Source organism: Schistocerca piceifrons, chromosome 8 (genome assembly GCF_021461385.2).
Source record: "Schistocerca piceifrons isolate TAMUIC-IGC-003096 chromosome 8, iqSchPice1.1, whole genome shotgun sequence".
Lineage (NCBI taxonomy): Eukaryota > Metazoa > Arthropoda > Insecta > Orthoptera > Acrididae > Schistocerca > Schistocerca piceifrons.
In genome coordinates, this window is record NC_060145.1 from 329612249 (window position 1) to 329634228 (window position 21980).

Sequence of the window (21980 nt, forward strand, 5' to 3'; positions counted from 1 at the left end):
TTGCTAACGAATATGCCATCAGTCTGTTACCGTTTCGCTCACTCGCACGTTTTCTTCCCCATACGCAGTTCGGAACAAGACGGTAGTTTCCATATTCCTCAATGCATTATCCTCATCACTCGGAGAAACTGTAACGTTTCGTTACTCTCCCGTCTTCTTCCCCACATGTTTCATTGCGAATCGGCACTTCTCGCGTTTCTCCAGTTTCTTATAGTCCCAGCGGGGCTAGTCGTCCCGGTCAGTCGCCATGTTCCTGCGCCGCCTGCTGTTCGTGTCGGTCTCGGCTAGAGTCGGCAGTATTCGGAATCCTCGAGTTCCTTACTCCTCGATACCGTTCGTGCTTCCAGTAGACGACGCGAGCGATGTAGTGCGGGAACTTAGACCAATCACATAGTTCGCGACTTTTTTTATGAAGTTTTAATTTCGATTATAGTGTTATATTGTGATCTGAGGTGAGTAGAAAGATTAGTTCTCTTTTATAATCACTCGTTCTACAGTTTTACTTAACATTAACGTTAATTTAGTAAATTTTGTTATTGTGTAGTGCAATCATCATGGAACGGAAAAGAAGCAGGCTATGGGCTTTTTACAAAGAGGAGCCAGGATGTAAAGCAAGGTGTAATATATGTCGACAGTCATATTCGTACACTGGAGGGTCCACAACAAATTTGAAAAGACATTTGATTACGAAACATCGATCTACCTATGATACCTCATTTTCATCAGTGCATCTAAGAAAGGTTTCTACACTTCCATCGTCTTCAAGTCAACAGTGTGAAAGTTATCTGGAAACTGATACTAGTACGTGTGTTTCTGCAATCTGAAAGCCATTCTGGAAAAAAAAATCAGGCTTTACTAATATAAAAACTAATTGTAAAAGTTATGTAGTATTTTTGTGCTGTAGAAGATTCAAGGTTTATTGAAATATTAAATTCGCCAATTACACAATTCCATTGCGACATAAGTTGGATATTGGTCTACTTTGTTGTCCAAGCAAATGTTAAATTGAATAGAATAGTTTTCGGGCATAACAGCAGATGGCTGGACTTTCTGTACTCTTACGCGTATCACATTTACTCAACCTAAAAAGTGGTTATTAACATAAATGCTATTGCAAACTGCCACATATTAAAATTAAAAGTTTCGTCCAGCTAGTAGCAAGATTTTAACTCTTGCTGAATTTTGTAGTTCGGCAAGGAATGGGAGTGCGGAGATTCTGCCACAGGAAATGCACTTGCCGACAGGCCCACTGGAGAAACTACAGCGACTGCTACGTCACGAAGAGGGCTGTGTTGAGTCAGAGTTTAAAAACCTGTGGAGCGGTGAGTCGCCTTTAGAATGTGAATCACAAAGTCGCTAGATGCAAGAGGAGCGAAGAAGTCTGATATAAGACTCGATGGTATAGACTTCAGCGATAACGGAAATACAAACTTAAACGGCGTACGCACGAGACCAACGAAGGACACCCAAGATATATTGCCAGAGATTTGCTTAGTGTGTAAGGGCGGCAAATCCGAGCCAACGAAGCGGTCGGTCGGAATTGCGGTTCGGTCTGCTGGCGGTAGCGCCAAAACGGCGGTTTGTTGTTGTAGGGACGCATGTGTGTGGGCACCGGTCAAATGTTCGATGATTCAGCATCAATTTGTTGTCTCTAGAACGGATGTGTGTTTTTCAGGACAGCCGTACGTCACACTTGGGAGCTTCATAAGTAATTCTGTAACTTACGGTATAAAGTGCAGTAGTTGGCTGTTACGTATCGAGTGCGACATATGGCTGTCCGGAAAAAATGTGAACAGTCTCCGTTTCCAGCACGCAGTGCTTGCTCTCGCAAAGGGTGTTTATCTATTGTGTTTAAAAATACCGTCGTATAGAGTGGAATACGGAGTGAGGACTGAAGCTGATAGTTTTATCGTGAAATGTAATATCAATAGGCATCTACGAACTGCAATTATAAAAACAAACTAAAGGACAAAGCGCTTGCCGGGAAATAACCCAGGTACTATGAAGCGATATGCACGGTATGAAAAAGAAAATGGTGCCTTTGTTGATGTCTTTCCGCTGTGAACGACCAAAAGAAACTAGCACTGACTGTCAACTTTCTGCTGGAGGTACAGATCTCCTAGAAGAGATGTTAACTTAGGAATTTTTAGGGTCTACACATTCAATAACAATTAGAGATCAGTAACTTTCATTAGGGGAAAAAATATGAACTAGCCCATATTCCAGTTCAACTATGAGGTAGATAGTAATTTTGCGCAACAACATTGCTCCCTACATTCTAAAACAGGGCGCCCGTCATCGTCGTTCCTTCTTTTTCTCATGATCAGCTTCTTGCAGGAAAATAAATGCTGCAAATGCAACGACTGCCAAGCCCTCCGCCGCTTTGTAACAAAGTGGTAGTAAGGTCGGCATGTTATCAGAGCGGCGGAATCCTGTCAGTCGTTCGTTGGCCTAGTGTGTACGCGCCTTTAGAAATGCGACAAGAGGTTTCGTGAATCATGAGGTACTTTACAAGCATCTAATGTCAAACACTCTAGATTGGCTTGTGGAGTGTAACTGTAAATGTAGAGAGCATTGCTTATCTAATGACGAATTTATGAGCACATTGTCCGAAAAGCTTCACGTATTTGCGGAATTGAAGTATCACCTCAGTTATAACTAACTCCTGTAAATGTATAGTGCGTTTATATTCTGGGCATTTCCTACAGTAACAGTTACCAACTTCAGGTAAATGAATATCTACTATGTATAAAAACTACTTGTAGAAGATCATTCTTAGCTTAAAAACTATCATATGAAGTGAATAAAGATAATTACTTGATATGTTAACTCGGTGATGAAAATCATGTATAGGCCCTAAAACTAACATGTTGCTTATTATTTGCTTGATGAAGTGTCAGGTAGAAGTAGTAACATCACGTCATGTTAACCGATTTTGCCAGTCATAGAAATGAATTATTCATCACTGGCGTACCGTTTCCAAGTTAATGCTATTGAAAATTCATTTTGGGACTGTGCGTACAATCCTAATCTGAATAATTTTTTTCATGTTCCGGTCTTTTGAGCACAGCATTGTTGCGCCACAATCCCCACTTCTTCCTCTCGTAGATTATTTGGCTTGATATTGGTAAGGTCGTTAAAAATGTATTTAAATCTAGTGGGTGAGGAATTGGGTAGCTCTCTCTTCTGATTGTTATACACCGGAAGTACAAATTTTGCACTAGGAGCACCACGGCGCCCCTCTGAGCTTGACGCACCAAGCAGCTTCTTGTATCGTTTGGGCCTTAACCGGCCCCCTGTGTGTGTTGCATAAAACATGTGCTTATTTGGCCCTTCTGCACAGTGATCGAACACGTTAACGTTGCCGTACCTTATGACCTGGGTTTCATATTTAAGGATGACAAGTATATATCACCTCTGAAAGGGCGCGACAGTATTTAATCTACCCATTATGGTGGAGTTTGTCTTTTAATTATTTCGTCGTACGATGATTACTTAAGAATTGTCTCCTCTTTATTAACGTTAATGGCTGCCATACTATCACAGGATGTTTTTTGAAGTTACTAGAATTTGCTAGCTACGGAAACTGGTCTGAATAAAGGTAATTCTCGGACGAAAAGACTTGAGGGAACGAACATCCAAGTAATTTAATTTCCTCTATTATGCTCAGACTTTAACAAAAATGTAGACACGAATAAAACATTTATACGTGACGCAGGTTGTAAAACAGAACAAAATATAGGTAATATTAAATAGAGAAAAACCTTCATTGACTAATCGAATGAGAAAGAGGTATATTTTTGGTTATCAGGTAGATGGTGTTGCCGTCAAACGACAATACAGAGCAGTATGCTTGGAGACAAACTTTTTGCATGTCTGCAATTACTGTTTCACGAGACATACAGGCTTTTGATAGGGTAAGCAAGAACCATCTGCGGGAAAAACAAAAACTATCCATTTCATTTTACTGGGTAGTATAATAAACTGTTGGCATTTCATTTGAGAGAGAACTTTTCGTAAAAGATACTACCTAAAAGAATTGCGACAGAGTTGTTGCTTCTCGCCAGTCGTATGTAACATACAAATAATTTCATGAGAGTAAAATTAACTCCATTGTATGTCGATGTATCGTCAGATTTATTTAAATCTGCATCAAAATAGTTGAGATATTATGTCACTTGACCGATCACAGGTGTTGCTTCCATTGCTATGGATTAGGAGACAGCCCTACAAGAGTACTGCTACGTGTTAGGTATAAAATATGTGCCGTGGTACATGATATCGACTATTTTGGCCGGGGGTCGGCGTATGGCCGAAATCACAATGGCAGAATAAAAACTTACGCTGCAGTTAGTGGATAATGACGTCATCTTGTACAATAATTTTAATCTTTTAGTTCAGTCCATGACTTGGACATTTTTTTTGTTCAACCGAAGCAGTAAAATAGAACATAAATTTAAATTTCAGCACAGTTGTAGAATGTCTCGTAATGAAAATGCCTTAAATAACTGTTTGTTTTGGGACTGTGCATACAATCCGAATCTGAATAATTTTTTTCATGTTCTTTTGAGCACAGCATTGTTGCGCCACAATTCCCACTTCTTCCTCTCATAGATTATTTGGCTTGATATTGGTAAGGTCGTTAAAAATGTATTTAAATCTAGTGGGTGAGGAATTTGGTAGCTCTCTCTTCTTATTGTTATACACCCGAAGTACAAATTTTGCACTAGGAGCACCACGGCGATTTTTTGCAAACGCCTGTTCAAATTGTTGAAATGGCTCTCAACACTATGGGACTTAACTGCTGAGGTCATCAGTCCCCTATAACTTAGAACTACTTAAACCTAACTAACCTAAGGACATCACACACATCCATGCCCGAGGCAGGATTCGAACCTGCGACGGTAGCAGTCGCGCGGTTCCAGACTGTAGCGCCTAGAACCGCTCGGCCAAACCGGCCGGCGCAAACGCCTGTGAGATCGTTAACATAACCTCATAAGGTTATGCCAATAATTAATGAATTAACAATGGTAGCTACAGATGTGACATAGAGATAATTTAAAGAGAGAAAAAAAAATTAGGGTGTAAGGTGCAGTGTGGCTGACGCATTTTGACGCGGAAGATCAGACATGCTTATCACTGTGCGACCAGTGACACAGCGTGACTCAATGTTTTGGTTGTGTGGAAAAATTTACATATAAATAATGTACAAAACATTTACAGCTAACGGGAGGTGCATGAGAACATGTAAGCTCAATTCTATGTGGTTGTTTCACAGTAGACTTTTACCGCAAGGGAACTCAATCATCATTTTTATTGCATTTTTAACAAAAGTAGGAACTGAATTAACTACTTGTGTATGCCGTTCATTTGATTGTTACGTAGTAGAATGCAATAGAGTAAATTGTACAACACACAAGTAGTTTATTCAATTCTTACTATTGCTAAGTACCTAATAAAAGTACTAATCGTTTCCCCATCAAAAGTACCATAAACACGGAAAATGTACATAACATGCCCTCGCCAATGCTTTGTTTTAAACTGCTTTAAATCTTTGATTTAAATTCGTTGGCGTACATTTTCTTGAGCCCGTTGCGCAGTTTGCGGATGGCCCGCGTTCCTCACGCGGTTGGTAGTCTGTGCGGATGGTTCCCAAGAGGCAACCCTTCCGCGCCGCGGACTGTCCGCGTCAGTCAAATACATAGGGACAAGTTGGCGCGTGCACAGTCATGCGGATACCGTTCGCTGCAGAAGCATTCAACTGGCGTGGCAATAAGAATATAATTTTAGAAGTTTCCACAATGCCTAGTGACATCGATACCGACGTGTTAATTAGTGAAGTTGAAAGACCTCTGTACATGTGAAATACGTCGCACGGGGACTACAAGATCCGTGGAATTTCTTTGAAGGCGTGGCAAGAAGCCAGTGCAAGTATAATACTCGGCTTTGAAGGTTTGAACGAGGCAGATTAGAAGAAACGTGGTAAGTAGACGCATATTTTCCTTGTATTTTTGTTTTTCTATACGAAATACAAATCATTATAGTCAAAGAATTAAATTCACAAGTTCATTTTCTGCGCAGCACAATGGATAATTATGTAGAAAAATTGTACACAACAGCAAATATCCGACAGGTGGCCTGTATTCAGTGAATTTTTGATTCCTGTCGAGGCACAGCTCCTGTACCAACAAAATACTCCGCAAAATTATCTCGCACAGTATTACTCGATCTACTGACAGTAGTAGTTTCTGCCACATCTTCGAAATCGCATAAGGTACATGGTGTCTTCAAAGTTGTATCTGTCCCTTGCTCGAACAAAGTCACGCAAAATGCAACATACTGCAAGATCAAGATTGACATTCAGGGATAGATGGAAAACCCTACTCTTGCGACTTTGCTTTCGACAATGCATTCAGTAAACCTCCGGGCTCGGGTAAGTCGGTAATTAAAAAACCACCTTGTGAGTCATGTTTTTCTGCACATAGGCCTTGGTGGAGTGACGCGAATGTACTTCGTTCCATTTTCCCGCAAAACACGCTGTTTTTAAATAGATTTGCATCAGTTCCTTCCACGTTCTCAGACATCAATTAACATGAAGCAGTAGTCACAGATGGCCGTGAGAACAATGGCTAGGTTATACCAGAATTATGTTTTCCGATGCAATGAGAAAAACGGCGAAATTTAGAAAATCATTTCTAATTTCGTCTTATTTGTCTGTTGGGGGCTTTGACATGCCTTCTTCTAGTCCAAATAAGTGGCACATACTTGCCTCGTAATCTGTCCAGTTGTTGATGCATCCATTTAATAAGAGTAATGAAGATCCGTAAATGTTTCCGCATCCTTTATACGTGTGAAGTATAAAGCATATGTTTGATACATACTCACGATCACAGAGCAATGTAGAGTTAATTTTAGATGTAATCCTATCTCAAATCTTGGATGTAATCCTCCTTAAAATAACAAATGGATGTGTCCTCAGTAATAAAATATTTATGAGCTTTGTACTTGTTATTTTAATAAGGTCCAGACCTGAAGCGCTAACAGAGTAACATTGACTCAGAATTGGCTGTGAAAGATAATGATAACTAACAATGATGTACTCGCGGAATAAAGTCGAGACGAAACCTATGAAGAACAAGTCCAAGATGTCCGATCGAATGTAAACACCGAAAAACAGGCCTTCGAGAGAAAGAATTCTATCAAGAACACAACATTTGAAGATAATTTGCTCGCATTATTAAAAGATAGTAAGGAAAAGGAGGAAGACATCCGAGCATTCTTTGCGTCGTTGTTGCCTTCTTTGAAGACTTCAAATGTAAAATCCGGAACACTACTCACGCAAGCTTAAAACGTACACTCCCCCCCCCCCCCCTTCCTCAGCAGCATTCAGGTCTTCCCACTACCCACCGATATCCTTCACATGTGCTCCACCATATACCAACAGCATTAAAATCAATCTATGCCGTATCACGCGGGTCCGACCTTACAGGTGCAAGTTGCGACTACCTATCCAGCTCAATCAACGTCGACATCAATTGTAATATGTAGTTGTAGTAAAGTTTTGAATCCTTCAATACATTTAGTCATCCCTACACTTAATTCATATTCTTACTTTAAGGTTGCTGCTACTCGTTCTGTCGTAGTAGTAGCTATCCTTTTGAGAGTTCTGCCGACAAGCTCGTGAAAGGAACGGAAAAACATACGAAAATATGTATCAAATTTGTCTTCGTCGTTGCGCAAATCGGAATACAGTGTGACGAACGCTCCTTTCGTACATCTCCGTTCCACCTTAGGATGCACCCAAAACCTTCTCTCGCGTGTAGAATTTCTCTTTTTGTACATCCGGTAGGTTGAAACGATTCTTAATTGCAGCGAGCTCACCTTTATACATGTGATCAAACAACGATGTGCAGAACCGCGTGCATCCGCCCGTCTGTGTAAGCCATCGACCCTTCCTGCCAACCGCACGCGGAGCGCGGATCATCCGCAACAGGCCTTTACGTCGTTTCAGGTAGAGTGATAAGTATATCCGATTTTCAGCATCATAGTGAAGCACAACGCTATTCGTCATACGCTTGCCGTGTGAGAATACTGTTAATTTAGCACCGCACAACAACGGATAATTACTCTGCGACAATGGTAATTAACAGAGAACGTCTGTGGTATGTTGGGTCTATAGCTACTGCGGCTAATTCAACTTAATATCACCAGAACAAGATGCGACGTAACCTCGTTGCCATCTCTCTTGCGTTTGCAAGAAATCGGCAATGCTTGGTCCTAGAAGCGGTTACGTAACATGGTTTTCAACTCGTGATAGTTTCGTCGAAACGCGTAGTGGATGAATCAGTGCTACCATTGTGACTGGCACAGAATTGTAGTTTCATATAACTAGCATTCTCTTTGCCAGTTCTTAAAAGACAAACCGCAATGGAGGGAAGCATTAAGTGGCTGCACATACAGTATTTGAAGTGGGAATATTTGTCAGGTATCCATCAGGTGATCGCGGTCCCACGTAGGTATCGACCAGAGATGACGCGCGTGCCGGCCGCTGGGGTCCTCCACAGCCACAAGGACGCAGGCGCAGCTGCACGGACGCCAAACTTCCACTCGCGCGGTGTGGAGCTGTAGGGCCGCGCGGGCGGCAGTCGCGGCAACACTGCCTGGGAAGCTGGTTGTGACGTCACGCGAAACAGCCCGCGTTGCAACCGCGGACACCGGCCAGTTACGGCCGTAGCAGCGTAAGGTTAAGAAATGGTGATGCAATGTTGCGTGCCCAATTGCAGGGCGAATTATAGAAGAGGTTACAACGTGAACCTATTCTCCTTTCCCAAGGATGTAGCACTTCGTCAGCAATGGATTGCCGCAATCCCTCGAGATAATTTCGAACCCAGTATACACACGAAGGCACGTATTCTACGTGGACTGTAACCACTTCTTGACTTCGATTAGGACCGTGTGCTATTGACGTAATTACATTCTATCAAAAAAAAAGTGCATCGGAACACAATTTTAGCAAAATGACGTGTTAAATTTTTGCTCTAGGTGTGTCAACTACACTTCGAAGAGGGCGACATACGCCGAGAGACAGGCTATTTTCGTACAGAGTCGGGAACTACGCATTCACTCGCTTTGCAACGACCGCGGTTGAGGCCTGGAGCAGTTCCAAGAATATTTCCCTCGACTGTCAACAGCAGTCGGGCTGGCACGTGGAGATTGTCCAGATCTGAGCATATATGTGAGCAAATGGTTCCAAAATATTGCAGCAGGGATTAACCCTAACTCGTAGTATCACGTAGAAGACACTTTGAAAGTAGCTTATGAAGTTAGATAATTTGTTGATGTGAATGCCAAAAATCTGGTTCGATCTTTGTGTTCTGTAGCATAAGAACATCATTACTTCGGTAACTTTACACCCATGTTCTTGTAATATAAAACAGTATCAAGTACTTCATGGTTGTTAAAACTACAGCAGTGACTTTGAAAGCTGGTGGTGGTTAGTTTAGTTTTTACAGTGCATCGTGAAATGTAGTGTTAACCAAATTCACAGCATGTTTCAAATATGATTGAAAAGTTACGCGAATCCCACGGAATGTACACGTTACTGTTTCTGGCGAGTCGTAGGAATTCAGTGTAGCAGATTTTCAGGTCTGGGTGAGAAAGAAAACCCCGAAGCAGATACAACGCGGGTTTCGCAAATAGAAAGCAATCAACATATCCCTAGTTTTGCAACATCACTGCGTCGTAAAATGTCAGTTACACGAAGATAACGTCACTGATTATGGTTGGCGAAACAGCGAATGTTTGTTTGTCTCATTATTTCTGAAATTTGTTAATAAACTGTTACTGTAGTCACGTGTACTAATTTGTTGGAGCAAGAAACGGTTAGTAGGCATTCGTTTCACACACTCCCTTGGCCTATTTCCGTACACGGAAGTATCTTGTCGTTCTTAGCTTGTATCAAAATCAAATAAGTTTGTGCAAGCACGTTTTGAGTGGCTCGCGCTTAGAAACCGCAAGTCTAATTCTTATCTGTATTTATCATAAAACCGCGCTAAAACGAACACAACGGCGCGTTTCGGGGCACACTTTCATCGGTCTCTCCATTCGTAAATCATTTAATAGATGCATCCTAACATGGGGCTTTATGTCCAATTTTTTTTTTATTTAGTGATCACTGTTTGACATTTTAGGGTGCATGCGTTTAGTGATTTAAGAATGTGTAGCCACAGGAGCGCATGACTTTCAAAATGCGTTTCTTGTGTTTTATTGTGTTTGGCTATTATTGAAAATTCAGGTCTAAAGTAGATAATTATTTCGCGGAAAGTTCGTACAGTTCTTTTTGTTTCCAGTGTCAAAGAAGGTGAGGTATGTGTAGGTGAGTGGGGCGTGGGGTTGTGAGCTGCTACAGTCCCCTGGATCAGGTGACAAGCTTGGATATTGGACAACTTCCTCCCAGTATGTCTGACAGTATTAGGAAGTCTTGTGACCAAGGAGTAAAACGGAGGTAGAATTTTAATTATGTTCCATTAAACGGACTTTGAATTCAGTCACGAAGTTAATTTGTCGCTAGGCTTACTTGGAGAAAACTGATGTTGCTGGTAAATCAAAGATTAGGTGTATCTCGGTGGTTTTTTGCTCAATCAGTTCTAATGAGTACGCCTTCCTAAAATTCAAACTGCTGTTGAACGGGTAAATTAAACATCCAGTAAAATTGACCCTTTGTTGATACACAAATTCATAATTCCGTTAATACTTCAGGATTTAGTAGGCAGAGAAACAAATTTTTCGCGTTCTCGCGTTTTAGAACACTCGTACCGCACCCTGGCAAGAAAAGTTGCCCCAAGTAGTCAAACGGGAATTTTAGTTTGTCACCGAAATTACGAGTGAAGTGTCCCAAGGTGCACAAAAAAAATCATGAATGCAGTTTACTGCCAACAACACTGATTTGAAATTTAATTGAAGCTTACACTAATTGGTTATAAATTTTATAGAATTAATTCTTTTAAATAGTTTTCTCAAATATTGCATTTTTTGAATTGTGTCTGCTCTTGCCGGGATGCGATAAGGACAGACGTTAACAGTTTGACGACAAATTACACACAGATCCATTATACGTGACGTACACATTGATGTTAAAATTTTCGATTTTCAACTTTTCAGTTAATTACATTAACAAGTAATGCGTAACGAGGACGAGAGATGATCAACACTAAGCGCCAAAGAATCTTCGTCACATTGCTGTCCTCCGTTGTGACCATGGAGGTAAAAAAGTTATTTTAAATAGCCGCCCAAAACATTAGGTTCACCGCATTCATACCTCTATGATTCACCACAGTGATGCTACTCCGTGACGTCACTGTGACTTGATTGTGCCCTGTGTCGACCGTGTCGAGTGTTTACATTGTGTGGGGACGTAGTTGTTTCATAAAAAATGCCAGCTTATACGTTGTTTACGGGTGCACTAATCAATCCGATCGTAGTCTCAAGTTCAATGGAGTCAAATTTTTTTCGTAAAGTGTGGCCGTTCAAACAATATTTTTATTTTCTTTGTGTACGTGAATCATGGCTGCACTGTTTACGTTTATTGTAATGGTTGTATTTCTGTCATTTAACTTAAGATCTGCCTTACTTTACGCAATATCCGTTCTCTTTTATCTTGTGTGTTTTCATTGCCTTCTAAATAGCAAACGCTCAGATATCCGTGCCACACTGTCAACGGTCTCATCCCTGCACAACACACGACTACGTAATCGCGCAGATTGTTGGGGCAGCATCTGATGCCCCAAATTCCCCCCACCGATAATTATTCGTTGTTCACATTTCCTGCCCACCTTTAAACAAGATTCTGGCTAGAACAGCTAGACACAGTGGCCTGTGTGTGTGTGTGTGTGTGTGTGTGTGTGTGTGTAAAATAATTATTGGTATATCACAAAGCATGATATAGGCTTATATATTTTGAAAACTTCAGAATGACATTCATCAAAGTACACGTCCATTCCAATTGTGCTATTTTTGGTCATTCTTGAAAAACAGCTACTGGCGAGAAATATTCCTGAAAAAGAAGGAAATAGGCTACTGTTGGAAGAATTACTTACATACATGTTAGCAAAATATCCATTTTGTAGGATCTTTCCATTAATTACATTTATAGCATTCCACAATGCTGGAAGATATTTAAAAAGTTACTTTTTTTGCCCTGTAAATTGCTATTACTGGCTACACTGTGAATGATGCATCATAGGTAAAATTTCAAGGTGAGAAGATATGTAAACTACAGTGAAACTGATACACCGACAATTTAATAAAACAAGAACTCTGTTCTACGTGGAAATAGAAATCTATGCAATTCTTTTAACGTTTTAATGTTCGTTGACTTGCACAATATACGACATCATGCCTTACTTCTTCTCACATTTCACACGTTTATTGGCTAGCAAAGAACACGTAAGTTTTATTACAAATGTGAACAATAAAAATGATGTGTATACGAAGTTGAAAACTGGAAATGTGACTAACAAGAAGCAGTATCAGTAAGCAAACAAGCATCAGTTTAGGAGTTGCTTCATTTGCCACCGATACAAATATAGTAAAAGTGGAATAAAATTACGAAAGCATCCTTTTCACGTCACGGCGTTCCTCTCTTTGTTGTTCGAAATGCATCTGTAAAAACAAATTACATTTACGAGACTAAATCTGTCATTACTAGAGGAAATAAGATTTCAAGAACGGAAAATCATTCAAATTACCTCCCTAGCACTTACAAATCCAAGCACTGTCGTTCTTAGTAATTAAAACAGTTGTCACATGCATACGACAAATAACGAGCAAGAAGAAATAGTAAACAGCAGTCTAATGTTTTCGACCTCTTAAAATGGCGGCAGGCCTCGCGTACTCTGTGGCTGCAAAACAACGTACAGCGTAGTCTTTCACTTACCTCCATAGCTGTGACTCTGGTACTGGTCGGCTTATTGTGTCTGCGGTCGTATTGCAGCCATCCCAAACACTTTCGTACAACAACAATAATAATAAATAAATCTCAAACACTTCAACTTCCTTACATTCTAAGTCAGTAAGTATACTGTTAGGACTTTGTCTTTAACACGACTGGAACTGTTGAACGGTTTGTCACAGTTCGGGAAATCTCGGGTTCCTATTGGTTTTTATGGTAAAAACTGTGGAATACAAACACAGATAGCTTCTGGGATGCAGATCACTTGTAACAGCGACAATCAATAGGAGATAGAAATCATGATTGTGTCCAATTCTGAAGCTTTTGCTCGTCCCGAGATCTGGTGACGTCTGACTGTACCTTCTCAAACCGGTCTTCATATAATTTGTTCTTGCGGTAGCAATTACATGCAGTTTACCGGTATATTGTTTGTTAGGCGTTTAATTCTTTATTAATTTTCCTCCTTGTTTCAGCTGAATATCGCCACCATGTTTTCGAACTGATTTGTGACGTTTTCTGTGCTTTTATAAAGGTATTTATGAATGAAATTCTATTTTGCAACGTACTTCGTGGATCATTAGCCTCTCTTAAACAAATTAAATATTGTACTAGGTTCAGTCATGTTGTTATTCCGGAAATACATTTTTCGCCTTTGTTACCTCTCCTTAAGGCAACATCCATGTTCCTATATGCATTCAGTCTAGCATTATACGCGTACTACTACTGCAGATTTGTTCAAATACAACAGTAGTTTGTGCAGTAGTAAAATTTACAATTATTTTCTACCGAGTTTCACGACATTGTTGAATTTTAAGCAGAGCCTTAGGTTGTTGCGGCTGTATTCCGTTCATCATAGAATAAACCTGATGTAAACTGACACAAACGCGATGATTTGTCAGCAGCCGTGGCTCTCGTACACTGGTGTTGTTCCGCTCGTGGAAGTAGGTCCAACTTATGTATTAGATATCTTGTTGCTATGTCGCTGTAAATGAAACTTAAGACATTCGGCTGTATTAAGAGCCTTCAACGTTTTTCTTAAGCATGCTTTAGGTACGTGGTTTTTATTTGAATTATCGTGTACAGTCACTATCTCTGTAAGCGCTACTTGAGCTCTGAGTGTCTCGCTGTCCTTATGTACCACGAAAATGTATAACACTGCTTTCTGCTTCATAGTAAAAGAAGCGCGCGGAACACCGTTAGTGTCTAGAAGCGTGTTGTTTGTTTTTCACAAGATTGCAGAGAAGAATCAGCTTTGATGTTTTTCGAGCAGCAGTAGGTAATAATTTAAAGAAGGGTTTACAAGTACAATGTGTGGTGTAATCGGTAGGTTGTTGCTACTGTTGGACAGTGGGCGGCGGTTCCAATCTAGTTGAGATTTACAATTTTTTGTTATGTTTGAATACCGTACCTAACTCATTTAAATATGAAATTTATCAAATAAGTGCTAATTAACTCATACTCAAGCATAATCTTTTCAAGAAAAAATGTACTCTCCGAGTTCCTAATTACGTATCACACGGAAAATTCTGGTCTTCGTTGCAAATACACATTCTTAATTATCGATATTTTCTAAAAGCTTGTTAAAGATTTTGAAGTTGAGATTACTCAATTCTTTTTGGAGAAAAATAGAAAATAAGATAGTCCTTCTTGGAATATGCCCATTTGTTTTGAAGGACAGATGTGGTCTCTCACGAGCCAGAGTGATAAGCGTAGTAGACACATGGCAAACAATTTTCGCGGTGTCGAGCACACTGTACATGATGCATTTTCACAGTTGTCACCTTAATACTGTAATCTCTGGAGCCAAGTTAAGAGATGTCGCGAGAAATAACAGACTTCAGCTGCCAAACGTACTGGAACTAATGGGAGAAGCTTTGTGACAAATCACTGTCGAACGATGGCGAAATGCGGAACTGCATGTCACAAAGGAAGAGGATATGTACACTTTCTTGTGGCTTGGGAGTCTGTTGCTGATCGCCTCGTTATGAACGTAACAGTACTGAAATGTACCGTATTCCTCGGAGTCCTGTATGGAAGAACTACAGAGATTACGAGACCTTTAAGTGGCTTCAATATTTAACTGCAGGGCGAAATCCCAGCAGTGCGCTTTGTACGCCTCTCATAGCTCAGAGAAGACCTTGTTAGTCAGGAATTTTCATCATTGTTGTTTTTAATTACAGTAGAATGTTAGCCAAGATTGGAGCTTGTTACATTTTCCATCAGATCACCTAAGAAGCGTATCGCTTGAGTTTTACCTTTATTTTTTTCTGTTCAAAAATTAAATGACATTTAAGGCTACATTTTTCCCTGCTCGTCCCTTTTTTTACATCTTTACTACGACTGTTCACATCACTGCAGGTTAGTTGGACCGGGTGGCAGGCCAGTGCTGTCAAAGTTACGAGGCTCTGGAAAGCTTCAAAATCATGAAATGGTCAATTTTTACTTCTTTGCATTTTAAAAATGTACAGTGTTTACCCTTTTCAATTGATATGTAATTTATTCAGTTCAGAAGAAAACTATTTTTAAAATATTTTTGAAATATGTTCTGCATGGGCTTGACCCACTGTGGCGTTGTTAAACTGCTGTCAAATGTTGTACTCATGAATCTACATGCTCATCATGTACATTGATGATGATGATGATGATGATCGTGTGGCATTGGTGGCCGGGGAGACAAAGTAAGTGTTGTGTTGTGGCTAACCTGTGATAGTTTGATATATATCGCTCGCTCGACTGTCGCGTGTTTCATGAAAATTTACTCTTTCGTTATCCCGAAAATATTCGTAGTGACTTCTGTTCATCGAAGTCTCTTTTATTGAAGGATAATCTTTGGTAAACGCAAAGTGACTAGAAATTCTCTGAAGTCATTGAAGAGGACAAATGTTGGAAAGACAGAGGTAGGCGTTATTGCCGTAAACAATGAAGACGATAACAGTGTATGAACCTAACCATGGCGGTACAACAGCGCATTACAGTGAAAGTGAGAAAGAAAATACTTCGGGGAGGAAATTTTGTTCAGTTAGTGAAAAAGTATGAATGTTTTATGTGCGAATCGCGTGTGAATGAATTTGTTATGACAGTTCTCAACGGAATTTTTGCAAACTGTGAAAGATTTTCAGTGTAGTGAAGTCTGTCTGGAACACTATAATAAAATCAGTAAGGACTTGTCAGGGAAATAGAGCTGAAATGTGGTAAGTTTTCGTACATGAACACCTTTTGGAATATTGTTGCAGTAACTCCAGATGAAGAAAATGGCTGCAAAATCCATGAACACAACATAAGATTTGTTTATACCTTGCATAAAATTGGTGAGGGTGCTACTGCAGGTGCAGGTTCTGTGGCATGATGAATCTTCCAAATCGCACCACCAAGTTTACGAACAATAAGGGGCGCTCAAAAAGAAACGAACCGGAGGCATAATTACAGAAACCAATACCTGTATGTTAGAAGTATTGAGCCTGGCTGTTGAGACACTTGTCCCACTGTGACACAAGGCAGTGAATGAATCTCCCATTCAATTTCCGGGTCTGCGATGTTATCCAGTTGCGCACGTACTTCGTCGTCGTCGTCTTCGTCGTCGTCCGAGGTTAATCGTTTACCCCTCACAGGGAGAGAGGTCCGGGCTGTACGGAGGGTGGCCGAGGACCTCCCATTCCAATTTCTACAGGAGTGTCGCGACTGTGCTGGCCGTATGAGACTTTGCATTGTCGTGGAGCAGAATGACCCCACGGGTGAGATTGCCTGGTCGTTTTGATTTGATCGCTTGGCGAAAGTTGGTCAAAGTTTGCCTGTAACGGTGGGCATTCACTGTTGTCCCTGTGATTAAGCCATTTTTGGTTCCCTTCAAAAGGCTCTGAGGGGCAACTGATTCACCTGGGACGCCGACGTCCAGCTGTACGTGCGGAATTGGTTAACATCGCAGCCCCGGGAATTTTATGAGACAGCCATTCACCGCCTTGTCACAGTGAGACAAGTGTCTCAACAGCCAGGGTCATAACTTCTAACATACTGGTACTGGTTTCTGTAATTATGCCTCCGTTTCTTTTTGAGCGCCCCTTATACAGTCGATTTATAGGGCTAAAATAGTTGTCTGTATAGAATCTATGAAGAATGCTGTGGAAGAGGCAGTATTAAAAACCAGTGGTAATAGAGACTTTACTGCAGCAAGAGATGGTACCTGGCATCAAGGGGGGCACACCTTTTCGTGGTGTATCTGCCAACAGTATGTATGCAGGGAACGTTTGATGTAGCAGTAATATATAAATGTGGTAGGTGTCCACAAAAATGTACTCAAAAATAATTGCACAGGCAACGATAGTGGCAGTAGTGGAGGAATGGAAGTGGCTGGTGTTGCTAGCATGTTTCAACGTTCTGTTGCGTTTGGCAAAGTGCGCTATGTGAATTACCTGGCGATGGTGATAATTATTCTATAAGTTTCAAACATATTCAAGAACTGAAGCCCTATGGTGGTGATGCAGTGCAGAAATGTATGTTGGGCACGAACAGAAACGAATGGGATCAAGACTTAACGATCGAAAGCTTCGTACAAAAAACAAGAACTCAATGATTGTAAAAGGTTGGATTGGAAGGCAGGGCTAACTGACAGTGTAATTGACAAAAGACGGAACTATTATGGAATGGCTATTAGGCAAAACACACACACGCTTTCTCTCTCTCTCTCTCTCTCTCTCTCTCTCTCTCTCTCTCTCTCTCTCTCTCTCCGATGAAAGTCCCCCATCATTACTTGTGTCCCAGATGAGAAACGATAAGGGATTGCTAGCTGAAGAAGTGCACTCATTAACAGTCTGCCTTATGCGGTAATTGAAACCTATTTTCAGAGACTTAGCAGCATCTGAACTGTTGAAAAAGTGCGTTCATAGAAAAATTAAAAGCACAAATGAAAGTGTAAATAGTGTTATATGGTCAAGAATCCCCAAGACTTTGTTGGTGTAATAGCAGCACTTCATTTGGGTGCGTATGATGCTGTTGTTACTTTCAATGATGGTAACGTTGTAAGGTGCAAAGTATTTCGGAATGTTGGAGTGAAGGTAGGTTTCGGTATGGTATGAACTATGCTTGCTTTCGAAAAGGAACGTCTTTGAGCTGCTGACAGGTCTGTAAATAGCCTTCAAATACAAGCCGAAGTAAACAAGAGGGCGAAGAGGAAACTGGAGTAGTAGTTGCGGAAGATGAAGACAATCCGTCATATGGACCTGGAATGCACTAAAAAGGTAATCTAACATTGTCGTTCGATTCTCAAAAGTTTTATTTTTTCCTACAAATTACATGTTTTCTCAGTATCTATCAAACTAATTTGTTTCAAATTTTCAGGAAATGTTACACAGCCCCTTCTTCGTAACTTACCACAGCCTTTCCAAAAAAACCTGTCTATTGTTGAATTTATTAACAAAAGACAAAATTAATCTAAAAACTGAATTCACGTTTTTAAAAATCACTGTGGTAATTTGTAGCCAGTACTCCAATAAATAACCTGTAAGAATTTCAACTTCCTAGATCAAATACTTCTCACGGAAACATATACGTTATAAGCATTATTTTAACACTGGAAAGATAGGGCTTTCCGGGGCCTCCTAAATGCCCCAGTAAAGCTGCTGTTCATATTCTCACTGAGTCGATGAACGCGTAACGCACAGCATAAAACGTGTACTTGACTGTAGTCCAGACAGCATGGCTTCCACTCCACGTAAAGCAAAATCCAATGAGATTCCACTAAACGTGGAAGAATACATAGTGCAATGTTTACATGTTGTTTATTCTTATGATAGAGTGTAGGCCGTCTCTAATATCGCTTTAACTTCTGCAGAGCGAGTCAAATGTCACGTGATCATTCGAAAAGGCTGGATATTGTATTCGAACGCTGCGGTGTATCGGGAAATCTCGAGCCTCTTAGAACGCGAGTATCGTTAGCCCAGCCCTATTGTACACATTGGGCGATAAGAATACTGGCTAGGTGAGACAAGAGGTTAAGTTTTGTTTCATCTTCACAGTTGTCAGGTGGTCGGAATTCGTCTAGCTTCTGGACATTTCATTCGACATCCAGACAAAATGCGAAATCTAACGACACAACTTCTTGTCAAGTTCTGTACAAAATAGCCTTTCACTTTCATTGCTGAACTGTACGAACATTAGGCCGACGGGCGGAGTAGCTCGCTTCCTCTGTCGTGCCTCATGGGTGGTGGTGACTGACGTTATCTGCAATAGGATAGCGCGCGCTAGAACATAGGTTAGCATACAATTGTGTAAGAAAAGGTTCACATACTCCACGTGTCTTTCAAGAATATGGCCTGGAGAATACGAAACGTCGTGAAGTTTGTTTGTTTGTTTGTTTGTTTGTTCGTTCGTTTCTGTTTCTGTTGTTTTAAGGTTAACCCATAACTCAAGAGGAGAGGTCTCAGTTCGAAGATTTTCGAACTCTCTCTCTCCAAGCTCAGTCCGGCTGCAATTGCCACCGTTATGGACCATCTTGTCCCAACGTCCCGCCAAGACCCAATTTTGCCTCATTACACAAAATACTGTTACGCGCTTGGCTCTAGTACGGAAGTAACTCCATCTGTCAGAGCAACATGTAAATGCGGCCTCAGTTTTATGTCAATAAGTTCATGTTGACAAGGTCGTATCACAGATGGCGTTGCATGTTGTGTATCTTGTATAGACAATGCAAGCACTTTCTAGATCTAGCGCCTTCATATGGGAAAATCCCCAGGCTTTTCCAGTAGAGCCCATCTCCCGCATCGGTAGCCCAGACCGGTCCCTTCTCTCCGAACTGGAGTCCTTTCCTTTATCACCTCTACTTGCGTTCACGTACGCCTCCATGGCGTACGTCTCGGCCGCAGTTTCGTCTGGACCTCTTGCATGGCCCTAAGGACTCCGTTAATCCCGCCGCTCTCCCCTGTCACTTCCTCTCGATTCTTGACGTGTTCCGGGGCTCTGAAGCGGTTTACACCGACGGCTCAATGGCCGATGGTCACGTAGGCTTCGCACATGTTCATGGAGGACATATTGAGCAGCACTCCTTGCCAGTTGGCAGAGCTGGCGGCTGTATCTCGTGCTCTTCATTACATCCGCTCATGCCCTGACGAGTCATTTCTCCTGTGTAATGACTCATTGAACAGCCTACAAGCTACCCTAGCCACCCTCTGGTAGCGTCTCTTCAGGAGTCCATCTATGCCCTGGAATAGTCCCGCCGTTCCGTGGTGTTTGTGTGGACCCCAGGACACGTCGGAATCCGCGGCAACGAACTTGCCGACAGGCTGGCCCAACAGGCGACGCGGAAATTGCTTCTGGAGATAATCATCTCCGAAGCTGACCTGCGGTCTTACACCACAGGGTTTTCCGGCTTTGAGAGACGGAATGGCATAACAGCACGCACAACAAACTGCGTGTCATTAAGGAGATTATGAATGTGTGGAAGTCTTCCATGCAGGCGTCTCGCAGGGAATCAGTTGTCCTCTGCCGGCTCCGCATTGGCCATACGTGGCTAACGCATGGTTACCTAGCATGGTTACCTACTCCATCGCAAGGACCCACCTCAGTGTTGCTGTGGTTCCCAAATGACAGTCGTCCACCTCCTGTTGGACTGTCCACTTTTAGCTGCTCTGCCGCAGACTTTTAACTTTCCCAGCAACCTGCCTTCGGTGTTGGGCAACAATGCCTCCCCAGCAGCTTTAGTTTTACGTTTTATCCGTGAGAGTGGGTTTTATTCTTCTTTGTAGCTTTTAGCGCATGACCTTTGGCCCCCTGTGTCCTCCACCCTAGTGCTTTTAGGGTGAAGGTTTTAATGTGTTGCAGAGTGGCTGGCTTTCCCTTTCATTCTCGTGGTTGGTCAGCCACTGTAATCTTACATGTTGTACTCTCCTCTGTTACTTGCGTCTCTGTTGTTTACTTGTCCTCTTTCGTTCCTTTTAGTGTTCGTTGCTCCCCCTTCGTTCTTGTAGCTTTTCCTTTTTTCCGTTTTGTGTTATATGTTTCGTCCGTTTTATTCTCACATTTGCGGCATTGTTTCATTAGGAACAAGGGACCGATGACCTCGCAGTTTGACCCCTTCTCCCGCCTTTAAACTAACAAACCAACCCACCTTTTCCAGTAGTACGGGTATATTACTCGTATTTAAACAGCGCCACGCGGAAGAATCGGACAATTCCCATTTGAATAGTGATCTGATAAAACGTTTCTTCCATAACGTAATGTTGGTAATGTTCGAAGTGTTCAGTGCGGATATATGCGGTGTGAAGTGTATAGTGACGTGTACTTCGATAACTGTACTGTAAAACTGAATGCCGCAATGCATCCTGACTGCCAAGTCGCCACAAAGTAGCCTATAGCCAAGAACTCCGTATCCGAATGCATAAAACCGTTGTAAGAAGTTTCATTTTACGGCATAACACCCACGCATCGGACCATAAGGCAGAAAAAATGATTCCTTTAGTTGCCAGTACTTTACTGAAAGTGACGGAATCCAGCAGCAGGTGTTGCAAGTTTGATTCGCTGAATAACGAAACATCGGAGACAATTGCAAAGATTTGTCTAGGTACTTCACAACAACTGCAAATTCCATGACATAAATTAATCGCTTTTTGTATAGACAGTATCAATAGAAACTTCGGAGGGCTTCATCGACGCGATCAACGGAATGTTTCATCAAATGAAAGAACAAGGAAAAAATGTGGAACGCGATGCCCTGCCCTTATTCTCCATAATACTGTATCCAGCACTGCTGGAGTCTTTTAACTGTCGAGGTTGAAATAATCATCGTGAAAATATCAAATAATTTTTTAGTATACACGGTGAGGACAGAGAAGTTGAAAGAATTCTGCTTGTGCGTTGACAGTCATCAGATTCTATGTCGTTAATGCCCGCAGTCGATAGAATTCTTACTTAACTTTGGATTCCATTACAAAAATATTTCCCATTTACCTATCCTTTGGATAGATAGTAAAATTTCCCCAAAAATCTCTTTACATCAGTTACAGGTTTCAACCAGCTTTGATGTGAGCTTCACTCCTTTTCATGA

General features: G+C 41.3%; 1 protein-coding gene across 13 annotated transcripts in view; it reads left to right on the forward strand.

Moving 5' to 3' along the window:
* Positions 1–21980, forward strand: part of LOC124711198 (protein bric-a-brac 1-like) — a 448529-nt gene that overhangs the window by 363216 nt on the left and 63333 nt on the right. Inside the window, exons 1-2 of one of the 13 annotated variants that reach the window (XM_047241133.1) lie at positions 8737–8904; positions 9043–9235. The exons of 11 other annotated variants lie outside the window; for them this stretch is intronic. In XM_047241133.1, coding sequence (XP_047097089.1) covers positions 8752–8904; positions 9043–9235 — 346 coding nt within the window. In that variant the 5' untranslated portion in view covers positions 8737–8751. Of the gene's footprint in view, positions 1–1184; positions 1323–8736; positions 8905–9042; positions 9236–21980 lie in introns of those variants that run through there. One more of the 13 variants, XM_047241136.1, reaches the window with a different exon arrangement.